Source organism: Silurus meridionalis, chromosome 27 (genome assembly GCF_014805685.1).
Source record: "Silurus meridionalis isolate SWU-2019-XX chromosome 27, ASM1480568v1, whole genome shotgun sequence".
In the NCBI taxonomy this organism is placed as follows: Eukaryota; Metazoa; Chordata; class Actinopteri; order Siluriformes; family Siluridae; genus Silurus; species Silurus meridionalis.
The window spans coordinates 17,135,063-17,162,922 of record NC_060910.1 but is presented as its reverse complement, the minus strand read 5'-3'; the positions used below and the strand labels follow the sequence as shown (position 1 = coordinate 17,162,922).

General features: G+C 41.0%; 1 protein-coding gene across 2 annotated transcripts; it reads left to right on the top strand.

Moving 5' to 3' along the window:
• The first annotated feature begins 1,856 nt into the window (after positions 1 to 1,856).
• Positions 1,857 to 27,617, top strand: ppp3cca (protein phosphatase 3, catalytic subunit, gamma isozyme, a). Of its 2 annotated transcripts, XM_046842440.1 has the most exons (14): positions 1,857 to 2,717; positions 6,838 to 7,035; positions 9,563 to 9,687; positions 14,411 to 14,522; positions 16,275 to 16,420; positions 16,646 to 16,785; positions 17,970 to 18,047; positions 18,330 to 18,424; positions 18,927 to 19,052; positions 19,161 to 19,238; positions 19,525 to 19,609; positions 20,481 to 20,578; positions 22,365 to 22,391; positions 24,996 to 27,617. In XM_046842440.1, exons 1-14 carry the CDS (start codon positions 2,663 to 2,665, stop codon positions 25,148 to 25,150), a joined length of 1,518 nt encoding a protein of 505 aa, XP_046698396.1. In that variant the 5' UTR covers positions 1,857 to 2,662; the 3' UTR covers positions 25,151 to 27,617. The 2 variants fall into 2 exon arrangements, with proteins under 2 accessions (XP_046698396.1, XP_046698397.1); XM_046842441.1 differs by lacking the exon at positions 22,365 to 22,391 and having other exon boundaries at positions 1,858 to 2,717.
• The last annotated feature ends 243 nt before the right edge of the window (positions 27,618 to 27,860 follow it).

Genomic DNA, 27,860 nt, shown 5'->3' with positions numbered 1-27,860 from the left:
TCAGCTTGATCTGTCTCTCTGATTTTGCACACATCAGCTCATCTGTACCAGGTGGGTTATTTTTCTACTTTCCTAATGACTGGACTAAACAAGAATTTGTATTTTTTTGATTGTTTTAATGGTGTGTTATTACCTGTATTACTAAAAACACTAATTTCTTTTCTACCAGGAAACACCAGCTGGAAACGATGGACGAGCAGAGTGATCAGCCCAGCCTTTTTATTTTTTGGAAAAATTGGTTAGCTGATTTAAATGTTTTTTTTCCCAGCAAGGCGAATGTGGCGCCTCCTTGTGGCCACATTTATTCAGTTATGTTCATAATTGAATGGAAATCTGCCCAACTGTTTCTCTACACTTGAGTCTGTAAACAAAGATGAATTCTCTGTCATGGACGAATCCCCTTGATTACAGCTTGACAATTATCTATAAGAGTGATCCCAGGTACCTGAACTTCTCCACCTTCTCCACCTCTTCTCCCTGCAACCGCACCCCTCCACTGCCCTCCCTCTTTCACACACATGTACTCTGTCTTATTCCTACTGACTTTCATTCCCCATCTCTCCAGCGCTCCAACTTTCCACTCTTCATCTTCTTAATCGCTGCTTTCTTAGCTACACTGTCCCCCCCGCCAGCACCAATCTTAGTCTCCAATCTCCTTCAGTTGCATCTCCTACATAGAACATAGTCCACCTGTGTGCACCTTCATCCACTCTTATACGTCACCCTATGATCCTCCTTCTTAAAATACGTGTTCACCACTGCCATTTCTATCCTTTTAGCAAAATCTACCACCATCTGCCCTTCCACATTCCTCTCCTTAAAACCATACCTACCATCACCTCCTCATCACCTCTGTTCCCTTCACCTACATGCCCATTAAAGTCTGCCCCAATCACCAATCGTTCATTCCTACGTTCACCTTCTACCATGTCATCTAATTCCCTTCAGAATCTTTCCTTCTCCTCCATCTCACAACCCACTTATGGAGCATAAACACTGACATTTATCATCATCCCTTCAACTTCCACCTTCATCACTCTTTTAGAAACTCTCTTCACCTCCATTACACTCTTACTGTACTCTTCCTTCAGAATTCTCTTTCCATCCACACCATGATGGAACAGTTTAAACACCTCCAATGTTCCTGGTCTTACTCCCTTTCCACTTGGTCTCCTAAACGCACAACATATCTACCTTTCTCCTCTCCATCATATCAGCTCCCTCTCTCCCTTTACCAGTCATAGTACCAACCTGAACCTCCACTTTCCTACACTTCTTCTTCTCCTGCTGTCTCTGTAGACGTCTTCCTCCTCTCCTTCTCCTCCTTTGGCCAACAGTAGCCCAATTTTCCACCGGTACCCTGTTGGGTAACGACCTGTGGTGGTCGTTGGTAACCCGTTTATCTGGGCTTGGGACCGGCACTAAGAGTGCACTGGGTTTATATATACAGTGACCCCTCGTTTATTGCGGTGTTTATGTTCCAAAACCGACGAGCGATAAACGAAAAACCGCGATAAACTGACGCCACCCTAAAAATGCAATTTTATGTATTTACGTTACTGTAGTAACATTTTACTTCATTTTATTATAAATAATTATTTATTATTAATACATTTCATTACTTCAACATAAAACTCCATAAAAACAATTCCCTATAATTTTTTTTTTTGGTCTATTGTTCTGGGATAAACAGAATTTGCATCCACATCTAACTAATTAGAAAATAATTAGTTGTATGGATGCACATGCAATTCCGCGATAAACCGCTAGAGCGAGATTCCAAAACGGGGGATTACTGTGTATATACAGTATATATAAAGAAAAGGGTACTTAAAAACCCAGATTTATTATAAAGTGCACTAAGTAGGGCGCAGGAAGGCGCTGTGTTCTGCACTGAGTAGTGCGCTTGGGTAGTCAGTGGGAAGTCGTTTGGAGCACCGAATGTGAATGAAGGGTATTCAGAGCAGGAGGCGTGGGATATAGACGCTGGATGGTGACGTCATGACGTCGGGAGCTCCGGGTTCCGCCATGTTGTGGGAAGGAAGGAAACCTCGGGAGATAAATCGTCTGTAATCCGCGGATGAGCCGAAGGGAGGGGACGGAGCTGGTGCTGGATCCGGAGTGATAGGCGAAGAGGCAGCGCGGAGTGGGAGGGTATATTATAAGCCGCTGTTTATTTACTCCCTCTTTCTCCTCCTCCTCCTCTTCTGTGGTCACACCGGCGCGTGAGACCCACGGACACGCAGAGACGCGGCGCGAGTTTCTGTGCGACTTTGACAATCCGACTGGGGATTAACATCCACGCGCGTACCCGAGTCTAATCATCTGCTCATCAGTGTCCAGACAAAGACTCGAAGCTGGAGTTGGGCTTAAAAAAAAAATCACTGCTGTCCTTTTTTTTCCCGCGAAAAAGCGACCCGTTGCTATAGCAATTAATTAAGCCGGCGTCTAATTACCATGCTCCTCTCACGTGCGTTCTGGACTTGGTCGCTTTGCTGACTCATGAAACGTTGAGGAGTTTTTTTTGGACCAGGGGGACACTCGAAATCAAGAGGGGACATCTGGAGAAGTCCCTTTAAACACTTCGCTTGACATTTGTGTGTGTGTGTGTGTGTGTGTGTGTGTGTGTGTGGGGAAAACTAGAAAAGCGATCGGAGCAAAGATGTCGACCAAAGAACCGAAAGAAAAACAGTCGACCACTGAGCGAATCGTTAAAAGTAAGTTTACTCTCGTTGAGACGAAGTTGTCTCGGTGGGGGGGCTTCGGAACGTCTGAGCTGCTTGTAGCTTCACCAGAAACCCCTGGACCCTGCTTGATCGACCCTCAGATGCTCATCGCTTATGCACGTTTTTCCTCCAGCATCACCTGTACCTGTATCTTCACCTTCACCTTTGTGTCTCCATGTCTTTCATAACGATGTTGAGTAAAGTCTCATTTTGCCATGTGTCTTGTTTTTAATCATCACGATCTGCCTTTTGAAACCTTTATTAGGTTGGGTGTGTTTTCTTTTGTGTTTGTTTCCACAGTCCATGCGGTTATTGGCAGGATTTCTGCTTCTTGATTCCAAGAATCTCCAGAGCAAATAGAACTAGAGACTCGGTGTGCTGCTTGGAGAATGGGGCGAACCGAGTTAAAAATAAACCACCAAGATATCTTGCATGGATGTCTGCTATATATCTAGATTTGCTCCAGACCATTTAGGTTGTATTTTTTTTCTGTGTATGTAACTGGAGTTTTGCATGTTCTCACCTGAGGTTCCTCAAAGTTTGAGTTTCCTTCAACCTTTTAAAAGCCTGTTGGTTGACCTTCTTAATTTGCAGTACACAATGTTGTTCTTGAAAGAATTTGTGACCAGCTCTCCATTGGTGTCCTTCTTGTATTTTTTTGTGTGGCTGGAGATCTTTTTGAAAACAATGTTGGATAATGTGGATAGGAATTATTTGGAAAATAAACAGGGATCTCCATTACTATATCCCTCTGGTGTAAATGGTAAGTCTTCATGCCTGGTCCAGTCCTAGGTAATGGATGGGGGATGCTCTGCTTCGGACCTCATTAATTCAAGCTGTGGTGGTTAAGTTCACCTGGCTCCCAGGAGAACCCGTACTCTGTGCTCTCCACTGGCTTTCCTGAAGATTCACCCCTGGCTTTTTGCGTTGGTGCTTTTTGGCAGTGACAGGTTTTCAAATGCAGAGAGAGTAGAGTGAGGTAAGGAAATAGCACCCGAGAGGCAAGCAAGGGATTTTTGCAACACTGGGAACCCACAGGAAACCTTAGTCGGCTTGGGTTTTCACGGTTGTCTTCTCTTTGTGGAGAAGTATTCAGAAAAGGGCTGAACCCATACTATAACATCTACATCCTAAGGTGTTCTTGTAAGGTGGTTCTAATATCAATAGTCCATCAAGATCTAAACAGATGGATTTCCCTTTTGCTTATTGCCTAAAAAGTCAGCGTTTTTGTTCCACATGCTAATGTTTAGTCTGCACTTCGGTTCCAAAAACCATGGATTGGTGGAAAAAAAAAACACCTGACCCCACTGAGGATGGTGTGCCACTGTCACTCAACCACAGGTGTTTGGACTAATAACAGGCCACAGTTAAACCCAGGTGCCTCTTTGGCTTTTGAAATATCCATCATTTAGACTGGCTCTCCCAACACATGGCCAGAACTGGATCTGTGTAGTGTATATAAACTGTACATGTGGGCAAGACAAAGCTGCTTGCCATCTGCTTTCGAAAGCTCGCGGGGGCTCCGAGGATAGTGAACGTCTGCTCCTACTTGGAGACCAGAGATACACTTCTAATGCATATTCATGGTGTGACTTATTCTACCAGTCTTAGTCTAGCCTCGCGTCTATTCTTGTGTACCTTGGGGCGAGAATCCTGTTCGCAGTATTGTGAGATCTTAAAATAAACACGGTGAACATGGAATCCCCAGCTAATAGAGGCTTTGCCTAATCTCTGCTTAGAGCCTGTACCCAGCTTATAGTCCCTTTTCCCAGCCTGTAGTTTGGACCCAGGAGGGCTTACTGTTTATTTTTACTCTCCCAGTCAAGGGAAGGGCGACGAAGTTCAGGAGGTGTGTCATGGGTAACTCTCATTTAACCCACTTCCTGTCCAGCACGGATAGAACGGAAAGAGCTCAGAAAAGCTCTATACGTTGGCCATCACCGTGTCCACGTGTTGAGACTTTGCAAATGCACTTGGACGACTTGTTAAGCTGTAGGTGTTCAGGGAGCTTGCAACTATACACTTCCTGTTTCCTGATTTCCAGATTAGCTTTGTTATGATTGACTCTGGGTCGGCTATTAAGAATTGTTTTATCACTAAAATGGCAGTACAAACTTGGGGAACACCATCAGGACATTATTATTCATTTTATTTAATTATTATTAATACATTTCATTTTTGGCGCTATAAGGTAAACATGTTTACTTTCAAGGACATCCCACAATATCAAAATCGGTTAATAATAAATACTCACTGGGCAGTCGGCATGGTTTGATAGAAAGCTGCTTGAATCATCACCAGATGTCCTGTTTTCAGAGAACCTTATATATTATTTCCTCTAAAATAGCACCAGTAGGTTTTTGGAATATTTGTTTGCCATTTGATATGGTGCAATTTTCAGTCATTGTAACAGCTTGTTTCTTGAAATCTGAGGTAATTTTTTTTAGAACGATTCAATCTATGTCTTATGAACATAGTGCTACTAGATGTTTTTGCTGTGAACACACCTGATCTTTCCTCAAACAGGCTGGTTTCAGATAATACAGACCTGAAGCGATCCTATCATGAAAACATTGGGTTCAATGATTAATTAGCTGATAAGTGTGTGCAGGAGAGCATGGCTTTGGTTTCTGGTCCAGCAGTCTTTGGGATGCAGTGGCATTTAGAGGCTGACCCTAGCTTGATGTTGTGCCCTTGGTTCCAGAGTCTGGAAAATTATTTACACTTTGGCCAGTTATTTGCTATATTGGAAAGAATTCCAATATTTTTTCCTGCTTTTGGGTAATTTGATTTTAGGGGCCAATAATGTACCTGGAGATTTTCTTATTTGAAATCTGATAATAATCAGTGACAGAAAGTGGAGTAACTGTTGATCTGTCTAAAATAGCATTACCAGATCTATTACCACACCAAGATTTCAATTTTTTTGTCAGTTTCTAAATACATTTTGTGTTGTAGACAAAACAAGTTGTTTCAGCTATAAACAGCTACCTTTCAGCTCACTTTTTGGTCTCTCTGGAAATGAATTAGAGGAAAAAAAATGCAGCTTTCGACTTTCTCGTGGCGGAAAACGAACAACTTTACCTCACAAATTGCTGACACCCCTTAGAGAAATGTTAAAAACACCTCACTCTTCACTGGTATATTAGCTAGAATATTGGTTTTGAGAATGCAGCAGCTTTCCGAAAGCCTTTAGCATGTAATGTGTGCATTCGTGATAAAGTACACGCACTGAACGTGAGATAAAAACGGAGGTTAGAAAAATCTGGGTTGGTGTGGAATGCAGAGCCTGTTGTTGTAAGCCTAGATCTCGCTTCCTCCACACATCCGCAACCCACCGATTGATTCTCGGGATTGATTTTGTCTTGACGGAGTTGTGTGGGACCGGGGGAATCTGACAAGCGCTCAGGCGATTTCACTCTCTGCCACAACTTTCCCTCTAATTTCCATCACGCTCCTGGAGGCAGCTGACAGATCGAGGGTAGTGCTGTTGAGCGCTCGGCTCCCCTGCCTCTCTCGGTGTCACGAAACAGATGAGGACTCCCCGCGAATGCCAGCTGCTATTGAAAGTCATAAAAAGTGAGCTCCTAACTTTGGGACTCATTATCAAAAGCTTCAAGCAATCAACATGCACAATGCATCCTAGTGATTTAATGTACCTAATATTAAGATTTAAAGTGGTAGCTGGAATTGTCCAAATGCCTCAATTCAAGATTTTGATGGACTGTAGTGTGCAGTTCAGTCTCTAAAATAAAATTTTTACCACAAGATTTTCTGTAACTATGGTGCAGAAGGAAGTTCTGGATATAAGTCAAATTTTAAGTGTATATCAAAATGCTCTTCAGGGCCTGATACACATATGGCAAGGATTTCTGTGAGGAAACCAAATTGAGGCTCCCAGAAAAATTCTTGCAAACTGCATCTGAACTGTTGCATCTGACAACAACTTTTATGTATGTAAATGTACTGATCTGTATGTATAAAGCAATATTTATGTATGAGGACTTTGTTGCAATCCACAGCATCTCCAGTGGAGGTCTTTATTGTAGGTTCCCCTCTGGGGTGAATGAGGTAATTTATATACCTGTGCATTCTCTGTCCCCCACTACAGCCGTGCCCCTTCCCCCTCACCAGCGGCTCACCATGAAGGAGCTGTTCGTGAACGGCAAGCCCAACACGGAGCTCCTGAAAAGCCACTTGGTGAAGGAGGGCCGTGTCGAGGAAGAAGTGGCTTTGCGGATTATTAACGAGGGCGCCGCCATCCTGCGCCAGGAGAAGTGCATGCTCGAAGTGGAGGCACCCATTACCGGTGAGAATGTTTGACAACACTGCAGGTTCGAGTTGAATAACAAATGAATAGAATGCGATCAGCACAGGGTCTAGTGGTTCCTATAGTCCTGTAAAAAGTGTAGCAGCTGCTGTGTGGTGTATATTGTTCGTGTTAAAACAATTCCAAAACAATGCAAGTGACCTTTTGTTGCAAAAGTGGTCAAGTGAGAAGAACTTGCATAGATGGTAAAGTTCTGGGGCAACAGTTGGTCCTGTAGGCACTGTAGTACCTGGTCGGGTTTGGTTAGTAAGAAGATCTGTTATAAATGGCAAATTTATGTTTCCCAAATACTTGGCTGGTTCCCGAAGTTCTGTAGGGAGTAACAGCAGGGTGCGTACTGGGGAAGTGGTAGCTCAGTGGTTGTGATATCGGAATTATTTTCAGAAGTTTGTAAATTTAAATCACAGCTCTGCCACTGCCGGGCCCTTGAAGGGCCCTTACCCCTGAACTGCTCAATTTTATAAATGAGATGAATGTAAGTGGCTCTGGATTTGGAAAAATGTAAATAATACGTGATGACATTTCACTTTGACTGAGGTGATATCAGAAAGTTTAGAGACTAGCTATGTTTACAAGTACTTTCTTTCGGGTTCTCCCATTAGGGGTCGCCACAGCGGATCATCCGCATGTTTCATTTGACACGTTTTTACGCTGGATGCCCTTCCTAATGCAACAGTCCCCATTTATCCGGGCTTGGGACCGGCACTGAGGGTGCACTGGCTTGTTCAACCCTAATGGCTGGGGTTGGTTCCCTACTTAATCACCTTTAAAAAATACTCCCCTTGCACAGCGTTCCTGCCATTTCTGGATTGTGTCCTGGAAGTCTTCTGTTTTTCGAAGCTTGTCCACCACCTTCTGCGATTCGAATTCAATCTCCGCAATGGTGTCAAAACGGCGACTTTTAAGCTTCATCTTAATCTTCGGGAGGAGGGCAAATTCCGCAGAAGCCAAATTTGCTGAGTGGGCTGGGTTCGGCAGGAAGATTGTGTTGTTTGCGACGAAAAATCTCACGTGTGAGGAAAACACAGCGACAGGGTGCGCACGTGGTCAAAAAAGCAGAAGCGTTAACGCACGTGGTCGGATGTCTTTTATAACATTCCCTTATAAAGGACGGTGCTTCCTGTGACTGTGCGTGCAGCATTGTGCTGCCATCTGTTGACGTGTTACAAAACTAGTCTAGAATTTTATTTATACCGCCTCATACCCAATAAGACTTTCTGACTCTTAATCTAGAGCGAAGGCAAACATTTTCATTTTACTCACAGATAATGAAGCTAAGTGAAAGCTCAGGGGTTGACTTTTACCAGAAGTTCATGAGTTTAAAATCGAGCACCACCAACCTGCTAATTTTGACTCCCTGAGCAAGGCTCTAAGCCTTAAAACTCTTCGGTAGAGAAAATAGTTAGAAGGTATTTTAATACGTATTTTTAAGTGCTCGCTTAAGAACGACTGGAAGAGGTAGGAAATAATGCAGTTCCTAGAAGTGAGCCATGATTACAATCTCGGATCTCCGTTCTATCCATTCACTCGGTGAACACTCGGAGTTATCACAAGGTCATGTTTTCTGTCCTGTTACTTAGCAACTAGGATATAGAAGATACAAGGGGGGTGGGTGGGTTTGGACATTTTGAATATGTGTCGTGGTTGTGTAACTATAGCACGTTGGTAGGATGTGACGGAGTTCTAGCTTCATACTTTGCCAAAATCAAGCTTACCTCGAAATAAATCTCTCTTTTTTTTTTTTTATAAACATATTTCAACACGGAAATACAAAGATTAGGACTTTACCATGTACTATGGGGTTAATGAAATGCGTGTACGCTGAAATGTGACCAAGCCCCTCCAGCAATCCGTCTTAAAAAAAAAAAAAGAGAGATGACACCCCTTCTGACATTTCATTCAGTCTCGTCCAGAAATGCTGACAGCTCTAAAACCCCCCCGAACTAATCTGAAGATGTGGATATTTATAACGATTCCATAATCCATGTATTTTCCACGCATGTTTTCTTTCCGATGTGACACGCTGGAATGCGAGAGGCTTCAAAAGTGATGCACATTCAATCGCCCCCGGTACCTTTTGTTGCTAAGTGACGGCAGCCTCATCGGTATAGCCCTGATGGAAGAAGGTGTGCGGAGGAGTGAGGCTTCGCCGCTTCTTTTCTACCCGCACTCTTGTTTTCAACGCCAGCCTTAATTGACCTGTCTCAGACGAGGCTATTTTTTTTTCTTCAATCATGTTCTCACTAGTACAGATACATGACAAGTAAATAAATAAAAAAGTACATTTTGATCACTTTAATTTGCAGTCATCTTTTTTTTATTTTTTATTAATAGTATAATTATTTAATTATTATTCATTATTATAATTAATTTAAATGTAATTATATATACATTTTCATTTTTTTAAAAACATTATATATATTTATATAATTATATCTTTTTTATATTTAACATTTTTTTTTTTTTAATTCATTTTTTTATTTAAATTTTTTTGTTTTGTTTTTAGTATGTGGCGATGTCCATGGGCAGTTCTTCGATCTCATGAAGCTTTTCGAAGTGGGAGGGTCTCCAGACAACACGCGCTACCTCTTCCTTGGTGACTACGTTGACCGTGGTTACTTCAGCATCGAGGTGGGTGTGTGACGCTGTCACGATATTGTCAAACCGCTATTCCTTTAACCACATCGAGGTAATCAGTGTAATCGGGATTTTACTTTACTCTCCGGAGTTACTAGCTATATCTGTCGGTGAATTCCCATAACAACGTTCCTCTTACCTACACATTGTGTGTATGGAAAGAAGTATTGGAACACTTGACTTCTCCAGCAATCTCCTTATAGTTGCTTACTAACGAAACTGTTCACGTTCACCATCAACTTGTATCCTGATTGTTCGGGAAGATTCAGGATTCAGATTTGGGAAATGGTTCAACTTTGAAAGCTCCACTTTTGACCAAACACTTATTTTTTGCATTGCAGCTGCTTCCCTTAGGACTTCTAATGAAAAAATTGCATTGGCGTTTGAGCAAAAATAAAATCATCATATTTGTAGCCTTAGAAAATCTTTTGGAGACTAGATGGAGAAAATTGGTTCTCCTTTAGGAAATCTTCAGAAAAGTAAAGTAAAGTCAGGTATATGTAGTATAGAGCTATATAGTAGGCCACTGAAGATCTTCCACATACTTCTAAACCATCTAAAGCAGATCTTCATGGAGCTCGCTTTGTGAGAAAGTCGACTGCATTCCATTACACATATCATTACAAACCATCACCTGTGAACCATTAAACAATTTCTGTATAGAAATAGTTATCAAACCAAAGAAACCAGTGTAGAAACTTACTGAGGTCTAAATGCATAATGGTGTCCTAGTGGTCCCTACTGATGTCCAGAATTTGTAATGGGTGTAATAATTTAATGGGAATTGCATTGGTGTACTCCTGCGGGACAATTTATTTTGCCTTCTTTTGTTGATATGTCTAGTGGATACCATTAAGGACCAGGTGAACATCTTTGGTACCTTGTAGGCCACATATTGGTTTTTGTAATGGATTTAAACCAACAAAATATGGCGGCAAAGATATTCTATTGGTTCTTATTCTATTGGTTTTCCAGCACAACCCATATGTTTCCTATTATAACTATTACATTTATTGCAAATTCTATGAAGGTTTCTATTCTATTGAATTTTTTTTAGCAAGGTCCTAAGATGTGATCGTGTGCTCCCATGTATTTTTCTAGGCTGATGGTACGATCTGTTTCTTCAAACCATATGTCAAAGAGTAATCAATGAAGACCAGCAAGGCTGAACCTGATTAAATCCGTACACACTTGTCAGCACTTTTGGGAAAGAGTCTTGTATGCAATGATCTTCTCACTTCTTTCTTCCAAAGCCAAACAATGTGAATTAACTGTAGGTATAACAGAAAAAGAGTAAATACTCTCACCTAATGTCCATTGATGACCTGACGGATGGTTTTCGGTTTCAATGACGTCACTGCTCCAAATGTCAAACATAAAAGTAGCCGAGGTAAAGAGCAGGGTCTGGGATCGCTTCATCAGGACACACACACACACACACACACACATTTTAGACCAAGTTCTGGCTTATTTGCTTATCTTTCTTCTTTTTTCCAGTACATACAGTGGTTTATTTGGAAACCACTGGTGCCATTATATGGGATGACCATAAAAAATGTCTGGGGATTAATTCTTTATTTATCTTTAGTATTTTTTTTTTTTAATGTATTAAAGATTTTGGTTAGTTCAATGAAAAAAAAATTATTTTCATATTTAATTTGGTGGCTTTGAAGACCAAATCGACCAGATTTTGCATCATAAGAAATTTATTTTTCCGACTTATTTTAAACTAGAACGGTTCCTCATTGGTTCTTCAAGTTCTTTAATACAACAGGATTCTACTAAAAAGAAACACTGCAGGATGCCAGATTCTGACAGATGGTACAAAAAAAACACCTTCATCCACCAAAATATGACCTTCAAGGTGGCAAAGATATTCAACTGATCCTTATTTTATTATTCTATTCTACAATTCCCACTATAAAATCCACTACAAAGTCTACAAGAGATTATATTTTATTGGGTTTTGTTCTATTGGGGAGATGCTAGAACTTTCTAAAACTAGATCTTTTAAAGCCATTTGATTTGACTTGTAGCATGGTAAAGAGACTCACCAAAATGGCAAACGATGTGGTGAATAGTTTGCTCCAAAAAAACCCCAAACAACAACATGTCCTGATTCTCTGCTGAGCTTCAAATGCTCTAGCTTGGGTCATGGATTGGATCCGGATCCAGCAAGCACTAAAAAAAAAGTAAATTCCTGGAATTACACTTAAAAAAAACTCCAAAATACATTTGTCAAAGGAAACGCAAGTAGGGGGGTTGTTGCAATATTGGAACCTGTTCAGGCGTGAAGAACTTGTCGGAAGTGTACACCTGCATGAGACTTTATTTGGGATTGAACACACTGATTTATTTATTACTAATTAGAAAAAGCATCTATGCATGAAATTCGATGTACTGTACAGTGGGAGATCAGTGAGTCATGAGCCACGTCTCAATCTGCTGGATATACCGTACATTTTTGCTGGATAGAGTTTATTTGCTGGTAAATATATATTGTTTATATAACGGTGGAGACGTGACCACCATTACATAACATCCACTTCCTTGAAAAGTCACTTTCTTTTGCCGTTTACTCGTCATTCTGTTTCTCTGTTAGCTTTGCCTTTTATGCCGTTTTTTCATGGGCGTCACCAAATTACAAAAAAATCAGCATTTTTCTGAAACAAAATTGTGGCATTAATGCAGTTCATCCAAATGCATTGAAGAGCTTCTGGGACTCACTTAAGACTCCTTTTTTTTTTTTTATACCCCCGTGTGTAGTAAATGTAAGTTCGGTGTAATTGCTTGATAGATGTTAATTGCCCAGAGGAGCAAATAGCAGTAAGCAAAGGAAGGGGGCGGAAAAGAAAAAAGCTAGATTTTCTCTTTGTTTACGGCACGTCAGTGTTTGTCCTCATTTTCCTTCTCTGCAGTGGTGGACACGCCCACACACTCATTTCGAACACCAAGCCCTAGTTCCAGGAGTTCAATCTCTACTTGGCTGACATGAGGTTTTGTTTTTCCTCCTACACTTGCGAAAGAGTGAGGGAGGGAGGATTTTTTTTTTCCTCTCTCCAGCTCACTTTCTCATTACGTTCCTTTTATTCAGAGAAGAGGTCCCGCTTATGGCCAACATTACCTACAATTTTCTGCTCATTCTTCTTCATGCGTAGGCTGAAGTAGCAGCTCTCCTTCCAGCCCCCGCCCGCACATGGAGTCTCTCCCGTAGCCTCGTTGTCTATTATTTCAGATGGCATTTGAGTCTGCACCTGCCGTCCTTGGTTACCTCGGCAGCGCATCCTCGCCACTTTAAGTGCAGAGGGAAAGATGCATGTTAATAGGACTACGAGAGGATGCTAAACAGCAGTTTAATGAGACCGTATATGCACACGTGTTCGTCCTACCGAGGAGCGTGTCCTCCTGTCCAAGCGGAACCATTTGCATCCCCGGGATTTTGTCAGCAAGCCGCGAGGCTTAGATGTGTAAATTAAGCAAAGTGCTCTCTTGATATGGGATCGTCACGTGGGCATTATATTATTGCAATTTGTTCTTGCACACAATGACCATCTGGGTTGTTTTAATGAGGAAATAATGGGCAATTGTTCTCGACAAGGGACAGAGTAGTTGGACGGCACGTAGCATTGTTCAATTTAAATTTTTCTTTTCTTTTTTTTTTTTCCTTCAACACAACCACCCAGTTTTTTGAAGGACAATAAAGGCTTTGTCCTTATCCATTAATATATTTTGAACTACAATAATCCCACGCCTATCGCAGGGGATATGTTCCAGACATATGTATACAGTACAGTATACAGAATACCTGTATATCTTAAGGCTTTATAAACGGTCCAGACAATCTTATAAACCTTTCCTCTGCTCTAAAACACTTTCAATTTTCTTAAACCTACGTCATTTTAACATTAAAAATTCTATACGGGTAAACACCAATAAAGATAAAACTTGCAGAGTGAAGTGTGCAGTACTAATGATTATGGTGATAATGATGAAATAAATGTACTGCTATAATGTAATGCTAGAAAATGCTTATTTTACCGCAAAAAGAATTTAAATAACTCTTAACAATACTACCTAAAAACTTTCTTTCGGCTTCTCCCATTAGGGGTCGCATGTTTAATTTGATACATGTTTTTACGCTGAATGCCCTTCCTAACGCAACCCTCCTCATTTATCCGGGCTTGGGACCGGCACTGAGAGTGGCTGGGGTTGGTTCCTTGACCGGGGATTGAACCCGGGCTGCAGCGGTGAGACCACTAGACCACCAGGGGATCCTTAACAATACTACCTAAACACCGCAAAATCCCGCGATCCAGCGGAAAATCCGCAAAAGCAAAATTTTATATGTTCGATGTCAAAACCCTTGTTACAGTGTGTAAGCTGGACCGCGATGTGGCGAGGGATTACTGTATTTCAGCCACTGTTCGGTGACCGTGGGGTGGGGAAGACAAAAGAAAAAAAAAACCTCTGTGGGAGGTAGAAATCTGATTTGATGATCCTCAAATCAAATGTTTACCTTACCTTTCCTTGGTTGACAAAATAGAACCAGCCAAAATACATCCAGCATCATTTTTAGGAGTGATTTATTTATATTGCAAACAAAGCTGTTTGGATCCTCCTTACTTCTGTACTGGACTGTACTAAATTGATTCTCAGCCTAGCAGGAGTCTGCCTATCTTTTAATGTATACTCGATCTCATTCGCTTTCTTTCTGCAGTGTGTGCTGTTCCTGTGGGTGCTGAAAATCAACCATCCGAAAACACTCTTCCTACTCAGAGGCAACCACGAGTGCAGGCATCTCACCGAGTATTTCACCTTCAAACAAGAGTGTGAGTGAACGCACTACACGTAAGTGCCGATGTGTCAAAACGCCACTGGAGGCGGTAGAGGTTCTACTTACGCCGGACACTTTAATAGGGACATCTTGTGCAAAAATTCTGTCAGAAAATTATACGTCATATAGAGCAAAGAACGAATGAAACGGTCAACATAAATTCATGCTAATCAGCAAACCAGTTTTGCTGTGAACGGAAAAGGAAATGAGGACGGGGAAAAGAAGGCGGTCATTTGTTTTGTTGTGCGTAAAAAGTACTTGATTTTTCAGCAGCAGCTTTTTTTTTATTATTATTTATTCATTTTTCATTTTTCCGACTCGACCCCTTTTGCATAACAAAAAAGCCTCACTCTCGGCATGACCTTGTTGTGGGCGTATGTTAATAAACCCGAAGCGCGGACACTACAGCAGTAATGAGCTTAATAAAGTGCTGAATGAGTGTTGCACGTAGCCAGTAATGAGAACTAATTAGGATCGTAAAAGCCAAATTGAATAGCAACCCGCTCTTAGCTGCTGTTGTATATAGTTCAAGTAGCATCTAGTTCAAGTTCTGTATTAATTTTTAGGGCTAATTTTTTTTTTTTTTTAGCTTGTAGACTAGCTCTTTTATGCGACTGTTGCTCTGGAATTATTACAGCGTTATTGATTGTTGACAATAAGGCACTTCTATTAGAGAAACCAAAATAATGACTGACTCATTGAAAATTGTTTTTCAAAAAAATATTTTTTTATAGAAATATTTCTCTTATACTAAGCAGTTTGCTCAGTAATTAAATTTTTTATGTATTAAATGTCGGCAGACTTTTTATGCATATATAGTTGCATTTAATGCTGCGGAAGGAATACAATCTAGTTCAATACGGCAGCTGTAAATACCTGTCAATATAACTAAAAACATCAAAGTTCTCTGTCTCACACCTTAACAACACAATTTTACCTCAGAATTTTCAAAAACAAGTGCAGACACAATGGAGACTACAGAAGTTCTAAGTTATCATTTTTTTCTTTATCACGACTTCATTTTCTCCACACGCCCGCTGCCACAAATGGTTATGGTTATTATAACAGATGCTGCCTCTAGAATGCGCTCTTACGCCGAACACACAGAAAAATGAAGGAAATCTAGGTTTGTTATGTCAAGATCCTACGAAAATAAAGCTGTGATTATGAGGAAACAATGTTTGTAATGTCAAGATCGCGAGAAAATTCATTCACGAAATAGACGCCTTTTTCCAGAGAGATTTACAGGTATCTTATGTATACTGCTGCAGCTGATGGTTAGGGGCCTTGCTCAAAAGCCCAGAAGTGACAGCTTGGGATTTAAACTCATGAGCTTCTGATCGGAAGTCTAAATTCTCAACCACTGAGCTACCACTTCCCAATTTCCCCACTTGGTACACCAGAAACTTTCCAGGCTGCTGTTCAAGAAAACTAATTGACACCTTGTAAAGTGTTTGAATTGAGATTTCAACAGCGCCATGATAGAAAGGAGTAATACTGTAAGTTGTGCATGTTTAAGCAGTGGTGCAGAGCGGTAATATAAATAGCACTCTCGTTGGGGAATAGTAAGCAGGCAAACATTGTGTTTAGAGGTGGGTTCATCAAAGGCTGGCCTTCTAGAACGAATCGTTGCCATGTGTCTTGAAATCCTGATACCACCTTGGGGACCGGGACAGATCACAGCTCACGACTCTCCCTTATGTAACCTCTCCGCGGTGCTGTCCGCCCACACCTTTTGTCTCGGCAGGTAAAATAAAGTACTCGGAGCGCGTGTATGACGCGTGCATGGACGCTTTCGACTGTTTACCCCTTGCCGCTCTCCTCAACCAGCAGTTCCTCTGCGTTCACGGAGGCCTTTCGCCCGAAATCAACTGCTTAGACGACATTAGGAAAGTAAGTAACCTGGTCATGAATGTATCATTTGAAAAAGAAGTGTTTAGGATGCTGTATTGGCCTTTAAACCCCTAGAAAACCAAGCAGCCCCATGAATACATTTAACTCTCGTTGGACAATCATATTTCAATTTATTCGTTTAATAAGGTGCAACTCTGTTTATTCCCGGGTTTATTCCTGGTGCTGGGCGGAAAAATCTAATGTTGTGTTTGTGTGTCTGTGCAGTTAGACAGGTTTAAGGAGCCGCCAGCGTTCGGGCCAATGTGCGATCTGATCTGGGCCGATCCAGGCGAAGATTATGGCAGTGAAAAGACCTCCGAGCACTTTAACCACAACTCGGTCCGAGGCTGCTCGTACTTTTTCAGGTGAAGAATTATTTGTAACGAATGTCTTATTTGTGACGGCACCATGAGATTTGTACTGTAAAGCTCTAAATCATGAATTTCAATGGACAGAACAATTTGAATCCAAGTTTAGTTTTTGAGCTAGATAACACACTAGATAACACACAGCTAGATAGCAGGATAACACCTATGGAACCTCAGTAATACATAGAAATGTAGCTGGCAATCTGCGATTACGGGGGCCAAGCAGCACTGATTAAAGAAGGAAGGCATTGAAACCACCAGTGTTAAGGGCAAAACTTCTGAGGACGTGGTATTGCCTCGCTTCCTTGGTTTGGTGGCAATACATAGATGTGTTTCTGAGATGTGTCCTCCAATCCAGTTTGGTGGATGTGCTGTCAGATTCAGTTCATGGACAAAACATCCAAGAAAATAATTAGTGTCATGAGGTTGTGATCCCCATTTTGAGATAGTTGGGGGAAAAATATTTAGGAGAGGAGGTTTTTCAGCCAAAGTCAAATGCCTCAACCACAGAGCTACCACTTCACTTTTTACTCATGACCTTCTGATCAGGAGTCCATCTCAACCTGAGATGGACTACATCAACATGATATGTTCCCGGGAATCAACCTTTGGTGCTGGCCCCATAATAGCCTTGATAATGATGCGTGGGATAAAACACATTGCGGACCCCATTTTAAAACCCGCAGTTCTAGCAAGCCGGTTCCAGCGTGTCAGGAGGGTGAATGTAATTATATACAGGAGACATGAGTGTAGTAATAAACCAGTCATATTGAACCCAGTTTAGATCTCAGCATTTGACGGAGGTGGTAGCTTACTGGTTCAGGGTTTGGACTATGGAACATGAGGTCATGAGTTTAAATCTCAGCCACACCAAGCTGCAACTTGGTAAGTCATGCCGGATAAGTGTAAATTTGTCGTAAGTGTAAATTTAAAAGCGACGATTTTTCAAGATCGGCTTTGCAAAAGATTTGTCATTCTGAATCTCTGGTAGATATCTCTGATTCGAGACTTTCCCAGAGATGCTTCGAGCAAAATATCCACCAAAAATGAACACCCAGCCACGTTAAAGGATTTTCTGGCTGATTTTTTTTTGGCGTGAGGCGTTTGTTTGGAAAACCCGGGACATGAAAAGCTAAGTGTGAAGGATAGAGATAGTCATGCAACTCTTCTTTCTCTTGCAGTTATCCTGCAGTCTGTGATTTTTTGGCAAACAACAACCTGCTGTCAGTGATAAGAGCGCACGAAGCTCAGGACGCAGGGTAAGTGCCTGTGATCGTCTGTGTGTGTGTGTGTGTGTGTGTGTGTGTGTGTGTGTGTGTGTGTGTGTGTGTGGTGGCATAGTGATGCTACACTCTGTTTCATCCTTAACAGTCCAAATTGGACTCTCCGACAATTAGGCATAATTGACAGAACTGAGCTAATTTCTGTCAGACATGTGGAACATGTGTGGGTGTGCTCAAGCCTGTGTGTGTGTGTGTGTGTGTGTGAGAATACGTGACTGTCACAGCCCTCAACTAGCCTCGCTCATTTCCCCTCTACAGGTACAGGATGTACAGGAAAAGCCAGACGACTGGCTTCCCTTCGTTAATCACCATTTTCTCTGCTCCTAATTACCTCGACGTGTACAACAACAAAGGTACTTGCGTGACACTTTCACTCACTGCTGTGCTAAAAACCCGGCTCGGGCTTGTCCAGGCGCTCGCATGTTTCGTCTGTTTTCCCTTTTGTTTTGTATACAGTTCCAGCTAGTCTGTATTTTCTTTGCCACAAGGTAATGTCATGTTGTGTTGTCAAGAAAAACTACCTGAGGACATGAAATAGGAGCAGTGTGTAATGTTTCATCAATACTTAAAAGTGTATTGAATGTTTGGTAACACAACTACTTTAGTTCCCATTATGCAAATCACCACCGAATCATGCCTTTCCAGATTTTTCTCGAATAGAAGCCTCAGGAACATTTTTTTTGTAGACTTCGTAATTAAGGGACCACTGTACCTGTTTTGACCCAGTTTGAAGAATAAATTACCAGAGAACTTTAGCGCAGACTCATTAGTACACTGTGTTTATGCTAGCAATATTGATGTTTTTTTTTTTTTTTTTGGTTGGTGCCACATCTTTACCCCGTTCCCTTCTCCCAGCTGCTGTCTTGAAGTACGAAAACAACGTCATGAACATCCGGCAGTTTAACTGCTCGCCGCATCCGTATTGGCTGCCCAATTTCATGGACGTGTTCACCTGGTCGCTGCCCTTCGTCGGCGAGAAAGGTATCGGCAGAACATCTCGCTTTCTGATTGGCTGGAATACAGCACAGTGTTAATGCTTGGGGAGGTGTGTGAATGTGAATGTGTGTGTGTTGATCTGTGTGTCCTCAGTGACTGAGATGCTGATTAACGTTCTGAACATCTGCTCGGATGACGAGCTCATGTCCGAGGGAGACGACCTGTATGAAGGTATCGGAGAGAAATCTGTGAATGAACATAAACACACACAAATAAAATCTCACTTGTTCTGATTTACCATTTTTATAGAGGTATAGAGTACCTCAGATCAGTATCAGGCCTTCAGATGAATATGTTCCTGGATGGGATTGTGGTTGGAGTGAAGGTGTGTGCGCTCAGGCTCAAAGGGGAGGGTTTATGTTTAGGCCACACCCACTTCCCAGATACAGCTGTAGATTCAGTAGCGTTGTGTTACACTGCTAGTTTAAATAATATCATGTGATTTGTGTGTTTTTAGGTGGCGCTCCAGCAGCTCGTAAGGAGGTGATCCGAAATAAAATCCGTGCCATCGGCAAGATGGCCAGAGTTTTCTCCGTTCTCAGGTTGGTTCCGAGTTTCTATAGTGTAGTTGAATCAGGTTGCAGCTCCTCACCTTCGTATCCGCCGTATAAATTATTATTTTGTTTTGTCTGATACCTGAGTTTTCTCGAGTTCATCTGAACATTTGTCTGGTCATCTATTGGCTCTCGCTCGGCTGTCGTCTGGGAGGGAGGTCTCTTTACTGAAACGGGGCACAGAGTAGAAAATAGATTTTACTGTTTAGAAATTAAAAGTGAAGCTCGAATGCACACAATGGACTTTTGTATGAGAGCCCGTGCTCACGCACATATAGACACACACACACACACACACACACACACACACACACACAAGCTTGTCCATTAGGAATAATGAGGCAGCGTCGATGAGTCATGAGCGAAAGTAGCTGGATAATTAATTACATTAGACATGAGTGCAGCGAGAGAGAGAGAGAGAGGAGGGTGAAGAGGAGAATAGCAGTGAAGGAGAGGAAAACAGGGTGGATGAGAGGAAACTAGTGTGGAGGAAAGGATGGTGGACGAGAGAAGGATGGAGGAGAAAAGAGGATAGTGGAGGATAGGAGAGTACAATGGGGGAGGATGGAGTAGAGGAGAGGATGTGGAGGAGAGAAGGGTGAAGGAGAGGAGTGATGGGTAGAGGAGGGGAGAGGATAATGGAGGAGATGATGGTGGATGAGAGGATGGTGGAGGAGGTGCTGTGCAATCTTTTCTTCTGGATAGTCAGGATGTTGAAATGACTATTTAGCCCCTCTTACTCCCGTCATGCTAATTAAATTCTGTGAATGTAGTGCTAATGAGCCTTTTGTGTGTGTGTGTGTGTGTGTGTGTGTGTGTGTGTGTGTGTGTGTGTGTGTGTGTGTGCGCGCACTCTCAGAGAGGAAAGCGAGAGTGTTCTGACCCTTAAAGGACTGACCCCGACTGGAACTCTACCTCTGGGAGTGCTGTCTGGAGGCAAACAGACTTTACAGAACAGTTAGTGTGTGTGTGTGTGTGTGTGTGTGTGTGTGTGTGTGTGTGTGTGTGTGTGTGTGTGTGTGTGTGTGTGTGTGTGTGTGTTATGGAATCTTTATTTATGTAAATCGAATGAACGCAATAGAAACGGATTGAATACTTTGCTCTCTGATCTTCACACAAAACCTGTGTGATAGTGTGATGACTCATATGTCCACTAGAGGGCAGATCAGAGCTTAAAACTTTTCTACTCAGGTGTTTAATGTAAAAATCGAGCTGATTTGGGTTTTGGTTCTGGAAAACGCAGCTCAGATCTTCCCCGTAAGTCGGATCATCTTATGGCTTCGGGGCTTACAAGATTCATTTCCAGCAGTAAGATGGAGATCAATTAAGTAAATGGTAAAATAAAGAAAATATGAATTCAATCATATTCAACATTCATCAATGCATATTAATCAAGTGATTTAATATCAGTATCTCATAATTATTTCGTAAATATTTCTTGATCGGTGAATTAGCATTCATTTTTTGTTGTTGCATGGGGTCTTAAGCAAAATATGGCTTTATTTAGTTAGCTTGTTTGTTTATTTATTTATTTAAATGTACTTTTATTTATTTATTTATTTATTTTTTTTTTAATTCAGTGGCAATAAAATTTTTTTTTAATAAAGTCATTTGTTTCTTTGAAGACAAATGTACATTGTATTGCAATCTGTGGAAAAAAAAAAAAACGGAACAAATTTGGTGCATTTAATTGCCATATTACATCAAAATGCAAAAACAAATATAGAAATAAAAAAAAAATCCATTAAAAAAAATGAATTTCAAATTACTCAAAAAAAAAAAAAATTAATAAAAAAAGCAAACCAAAAATGTCTTTGGGCTTTGGTTTAAATCTTCTATTTTTTCTGTGTTACTTGTCCAGAGCTCTCCAGATTTCAGCGGGTGGTGCGTCATTAATAATGGTCCGTGGGGAAACACGGTGCTCTGCCTGTAGTTAAATGGATTAAACGTTTTTGTACATTCAAAACATTTTTGTATTCGAATAACTCGAGTTACTCAGGGAATGTTTCAGCCTGAACATAACGGCAGCTTTCTTCGTTTATCTGTTCATTTATTTATCCATTTATTTTCCTGTTTGTTTAACTTATTTGTTAATTTATTCATTTTTTTTTTATTAATTAATTTATTTTTTTCAGTTTTTTTATTTTTATTTTTTATAATAATAAAAAAAAGCAGAAACTGTGAACTTCCTCATGTGGTAATTTTTCTCTCGTTCACGAACGTGTGTGAAGCCTGACGCACACCTAACTATGGTTTTGTTTCCCAACAAACAGTTCCCTGTTGCAGCAAACTTGCTGTTCCTGAGTGTGTTAATATCCCGCTTCTGAAATGTGGTGTGTGTGTGTGTGTGTATAAAACACTGCTTAACATACCAACGATCACTGATGCAAGAACTGCATTAAAGATGTTGGCAAACTCTTCAGGCTGGAGTGAAAGAGAGCGGTTACTAAAGGTCACCTGTGTGGGCAAACGTATTGGGACACCTGAGCCCAAATCTCCACAAAATCTAGTTGAACGTCTTTCCAGAACAATGGAGGTTATTCTAACAGGAAACTGGGGACCTGCACGTGCAACGGAGTGTCGGTCAGGTGTCCACAAACTTTTGCCCACAAATCATGTATATATTCCGTGTACCCGTATTTCCAAAGAAAACTTTTTTTTGCTTGCCTTCACAAGATCTAACCTCAGCGACTCGCTCTTTCTCCTTTTTCTGCTCTTCTCTTGGGCTTTCTTGCTAACGCAGCCACTCTACTGGCGAAGGAGGGCAAAGGTAATCTCGCCGCCTGTGCTGTGTGTTGTGTTGTGTTTGCATTGCCTTTTTGCTTGTTTTGTGTACGTGATGTTGTGCAAGGATTTCAGAACGCTCTCTGTCCTTCGTGTGAACGAAACGCGAACGAAAAAGGAAAGCGTGCAGGCTAGGTTTTTAGCAGTCCGGGTAAACCGGATTTCTGGGCTTGTTTATACAGTGAACACTTCCTCCAAACGGCTTCTTCTATGCTTGGCCAGTTTTTATGTTTATGTGCCACCAAATAGCATAAATATATGATCAATCTGGCGCAGGGAAAAGGGGGGATTTTGGAACTAGAATTTGGCGACCCTGGTGGACTCTTTGGCGATTGAACCAGTGCGACATTGATCGTGACCATCACCAGTGTTATGAAAGGTTTCAAAGGAAACGCTTGTTGCGCACTGCTCAGTTGCGAAGGGGTTCTAAACGAGCTGTATATAACCCTATATCTCCTCAGAGCGTATTAAAAGATCCAAAGAATATTAGCAAAATTGGAAACGAGGTCTAGGTGATGCTTTTTTTTGCGAAGAAATGGATTTTTTTTTTCTTTTTTCATAAAGGAAGTGGTGGGGTTGCAGTGCAGCGGAGGGCTTTTGGCTCCTGCTTCACTTCCTCTTCAAAATTATTCACCGAATGCAACAGTCCGCTCGAGCCAAGCTAATTCCCACGCTGCACTCCGATTGGTCGAGGAGTGGCATCCTCTCAGCGCTGGTTATTTTCAGCCTCTAATCTCGTTACGTCAGCGCTCCATCTTAACACACACACACAAATTTATCATGCATATCACACACACTGCAGACACGCAGTGTTAAAAGTGTCACAGCAGGAAGTTTCTGAGTCATCGAGCCACAGAGGTGTGTGTGTGTGTGTGTGTGTGTGTGTGTGTATGTGTGTGTGTGTGTGTGTGTGTGTGTGTGTGTGTGTGTGTGTGTGTGTGGGTAAGATTATGGCCACAAATTAGAAATTTCTATTCACATGAGCGTCTGCATTCTTCTCAATTATAGTTCTGCTCTATGCGTTTAATAAGTGTGCTCTGGGTTATATATATATATATATATATATATATATATATATATATATATATATATATATATAGCATTTATATATATATATATATATATATATATATATATATATATATATATATATATATATATATATATATATATATATATATATATATATGCTATCCTTAGCATGAACAACAACTTCATACACTCTTTCGGCATCCAATAAGTTTGTTTCTTTAAACGTTCAACTTTGCCATTTCTCTTGTTGAACTTGCCGATTGTGTTCTGAAAAATTCTCGTGATCCACTTCATCCCAGAGCAGTTCAATAGGATTTAGGTGCGGCGACTGGGCAGGTAGTTTCATGATAACAGTCCGGAGGACTTTTTGCTCTGTAAATAACACTTACAGAGTTCAGACGTGAAGCTGATGAAGGCTAATGAGCTGCAGTTCAGGCTGAACTGAATGGTGGAATGTTGAAGGAATGGGAGCTATGTTGGGTCCGTTTAATTTCCGGATTAAGTCTCCAAAACAACCCCAAACCACCATTCAGTTCAGGCTGAACTGAATGGTGGAATGTTGAAGGAATGGGAGCTATGTTGGGTCCGTTTAATTTCCGGATTAAGTCTCCAAAACAACCCCAAACCACCATCTGCGGGGGAATATTGTTATGAGGGGAGTCTGATCACATCTCTCTTGTTCTCTGTCTTACACAAGGTTTTCTGTTAGAGACAAAAATGTCTCATAAAATTTAGTTCCATGACATTCCTTACCGTTCAATTCTTGTGTGTTTCTCACCATAGAAACAAACAATTTTTTTGTCAGCCACTGAATATATATATATGATTTTTGAAAGAGCCCGAAACATTTCAGGCATAAAAGAAAGTCATTATTGCCTTTTATTTTTTATTTTTTGAGTTGACACCCAAAACTAACTAGCTAGCAATTTTCCAAACATGAGCTTAGCCTAGCTAAAAACTGCAAACTGCTTCTTGAGCAAATATTTGCTTGCTAACATCAAATTTCATTCCCAAGGTCATTCAACATTGTGTTCAATTGTGTGAACCTTCTTTCAGCATGCTTTTGGGTAAACGTGTTCACGTTCGGCCGCGAAATTTTGAATAAGTGGGTTACGCAATATGGACAAAAGTTTGTGGACACCTGACCTTAAGCACGTCCATGGTATATAACATTACACATTTACTCTCCACTCTTCTGGGACGATGTTCACTGGAGTGTGCTTGTGGAGATTCTTCATGGAGCTGGCTTTGTGCACAGGGCACGCAGGTTTTGGATTTCACGGTTCAATTGAAGAGAGAATTTAACGCTACCGCATCCAAAGATGTCCTATAGAATTGAGTGCCTCCATATTTGATATATAAGTTTATGGAAGAACCACATTTGGATGGAAAAGGCAGGTGTCCCAATACTTTTGTCAGCATGGTGGATCTGGACTTGATAGAAAGTTTTGTTGCAGCTGGATAATATTGCGGACGGTATAAAAGGTTTGTTGATAATCATTATCGCCAGTGCATCATTTTGTCCTCCTTTTCTCCTATCCCATGTTTCTCCTCTCAGCTATCCAGGGCTTCTCCCCAACACGGAAGATCCGCAACTTCGAGGAGGCACGTGGCCTCGACCGGATAAACGAGCGCATGCCACCGAGGAAGGATGGCCAGCGCACTCCAGGCACGACTGTGAACGAGAAGAATGGCACAGATGGGGCGGTGTAAAAAAAAAAAAACCTCCTCCCACCTTCTCCTCTTCAAATACAGTGTTCATTCTCTCTCTTTTAAGCTTCGGAGACAGAACAGGTAAAACTGAGACCGCAGGACCTCCAGAGAGAGATGGAGAAAAGGAGACAGAGGGTAAACCACTCATCACAAGACTGTAATTATTCAAAAACGAAATGTATTGAATATTTGATGTACGCATTAGCAGTGTTTTCAACCAACCAACGGACGAGACGCTACGGATCTTCTTGCAGCATCGTCTGTTTAAAGCCCTACAAGTACGATTTCTTTCTTTTCTTTTCTTTTTTTAACCTTGTTGGACAAGGATGATCAGAAGATGAAGGTTTTTCTACGTCGAATGTTTACACTCGCTAGGGGATCATGGGGTTCCAGACAATTCAGTACAAAGCTATAATGGTGTGGGTGAGGGGGCGGAGCCTTAAAAACCTTTTCCGAATTTGCAGGTTTCGAAAGTAAAATGAATGAATTTGAACTTGATAAAAAGAAGAGAATTTATCTTTTAGATTCAAACATATGAAGTTCAGGCCACCCCCCACCTCCCCACTGGCCCTACCTAAAAGAAAAAATTGGCAGGTAGCCTTCTTTGGAAGATTGAGCCAAATTGACTATACTAACCCTTGACGATGGCTGGGGTATTTCTTTATTTATTAAAAAAAAAAAAAAGGGATCCTCACCGCCAAAAACGATTTCCTTGAAGTATTTTTAATTGTGAAAGCTAACGATTTCCTCCGACTCAGCGTTTTATTCTATTGTTTGTATGTATATGTGTGTGTTGGGGGTGGGGGGTTTTGACACTACATCCACAGTCGTCACGGTGTCGAGCCAAACGACGTCAGCTTTCGCAGAGAAATGTCCATTTTTGATATTTTTTATGTTTTCTGTCGATCGTATTACGGGAGACTTTTTTAAAGACTGAATATAAATGAAATGTATTGGTGTTGAGGGTAAAAAAAAAAAAAAAAAAGGCTGAGAGGACAAAATACCTGCCGTTCACTAGAGCATTGAGTGTTTTCCTAAATCTATTGGAATTTTTTCTCTTCAATTCTCTTAGTACATTCTTTACTTTTAATAACATTGATGGTACTGTATCTTGTGATACCTGCTGTTGTGCGCTATGTAAGATGATAAACTGTGTTTGGTTTCTTTTCTCCGTATTATTGGATTTGCCCGGTTAGCACACTGTACCTCCTTGTTCCAGATTGGCTGACAGAAAAAAAATGGCCGGGTCAGGCCTGAACTTTGCTGGAAAGCCTGTATACCTCTTGCGTCTGCATAAACGAGACAACATAAGACTTCGCCTATTGTTTCAACGTGATTTGGTTTGGACAAACCAGACGCTGGGACTAGAGTATATTTAATGTTTGAGCTATTGTAGTGATGTGTGACACCAAGCGAATCTCTACTTATTGCCCAAGATACTGGTTATAAATCCCACCCCCTGCTGCACTACAAATGTCCGGCATACTACTGCGTTGTTTTTGCATGTCGCTGGAAATATTGATGACCCAGAGCAAACGGATTGACGTAAAAAACTGACGTGTTTCCTCCTACCACGTCATTTAGTTGCTGTGTTAGTAACACACCTTCCCAAATACATGTTCTACTTAACCAAATGTCCTTTATGTAGACCACCTAGTTGTGGTAACCACCTTTTTTTTTTTTTTTTGCCTTTGTCGATAAGGTCTTCAGGCAAAAAGAGCTCCTGGTGGACAAGCTAATGATTTTATGAGGTACATTTATTGTATACGTACATTAACGAGTTGAAAATATTTGGAGGCGCTCAAGGTGTATTAAAGGTGTAATTTTTTTTTTTTTTTTTTTTTTTTATTGTATTACAGACCTATTGAAAATAGGTTGAAAAATGCCCATGTATGAATTTATTTCCAAAAACAACTTGGAGCATGATCCTGGTTGAACCCATGCCAAGAGTGTGCAGGATCCGGAGTATTGTATATGTCTATTTGAACTCGGAAATGGTTTGCACCTTTTTGAACACATCTCCATGTATGGCTCGCTGATGCGCTATAAGGAATGAGTGCAACTGAACCACATTTTGACAAGTACAACATTTCGGTTTGTTTGTTTAAAGAACACTCCACATGGTTTGGCAGATTTCAGCTTCTGCTTCACATGGAATGCAAATGAATGGGTGAATTCATGTGATGTACCTCAGGGTTCACAACATGGCCCTTTTTTCTTCTTCAAAGATCGAGTTGTTTGTTTGTTTGTTTTTTCTTTCCTTATTGTTTTATGAAGGAAATGATTTCCCATGCCCTGCTCTACCTTCTAATACTGGATGAAAGTATCAGGGTCCGAGTGTCACTGGTCCTCATTTGCACTGTATAGAGTGTAGGTAAGTATGAGAAACTCTCGGTTTTGAAGCGCATGTTGTACACTACAAATACATGTCTCTGATTTAAATAAAAAAATATGTAACCATGAGTAATTCCTTCTCTCAGATTCGTGTAAAGTGAAGCCACCAGTTCATTGAGAGAAAAAAAACAAAGAGAAATAAAACGAATACTGAGTGACACTGTGTAAGTGGTCGTAATTAGCTTGTTTAATTTTTGAATGCATCGGAATGCTAGATTTATTTTAAAAAATGTAATAAAATGAAAGTATCTCTGGATGACGATGTCTGCCAAATGCCAGAAATGTGAATTCACTCATTTATTTAATAAATTAAATA

Excerpts from the sequence above, each read along its gene's own strand:
- ppp3cca (XM_046842440.1), top strand. The coding sequence starts at position 2,663 with ATGTCGACCAAAGAACCGAAAGAAAAACAGTCGACCACTGAGCGAATC. Across the intron at positions 7,036-9,562 it reads AGTGGAGGCACCCATTACCG|TATGTGGCGATGTCCATGGG; the intron begins GTGAGAATGTTT and ends TTTTGTTTTTAG. Across the intron at positions 18,048-18,329 it reads CACGAAGCTCAGGACGCAGG|GTACAGGATGTACAGGAAAA; the intron begins GTAAGTGCCTGT and ends TCCCCTCTACAG.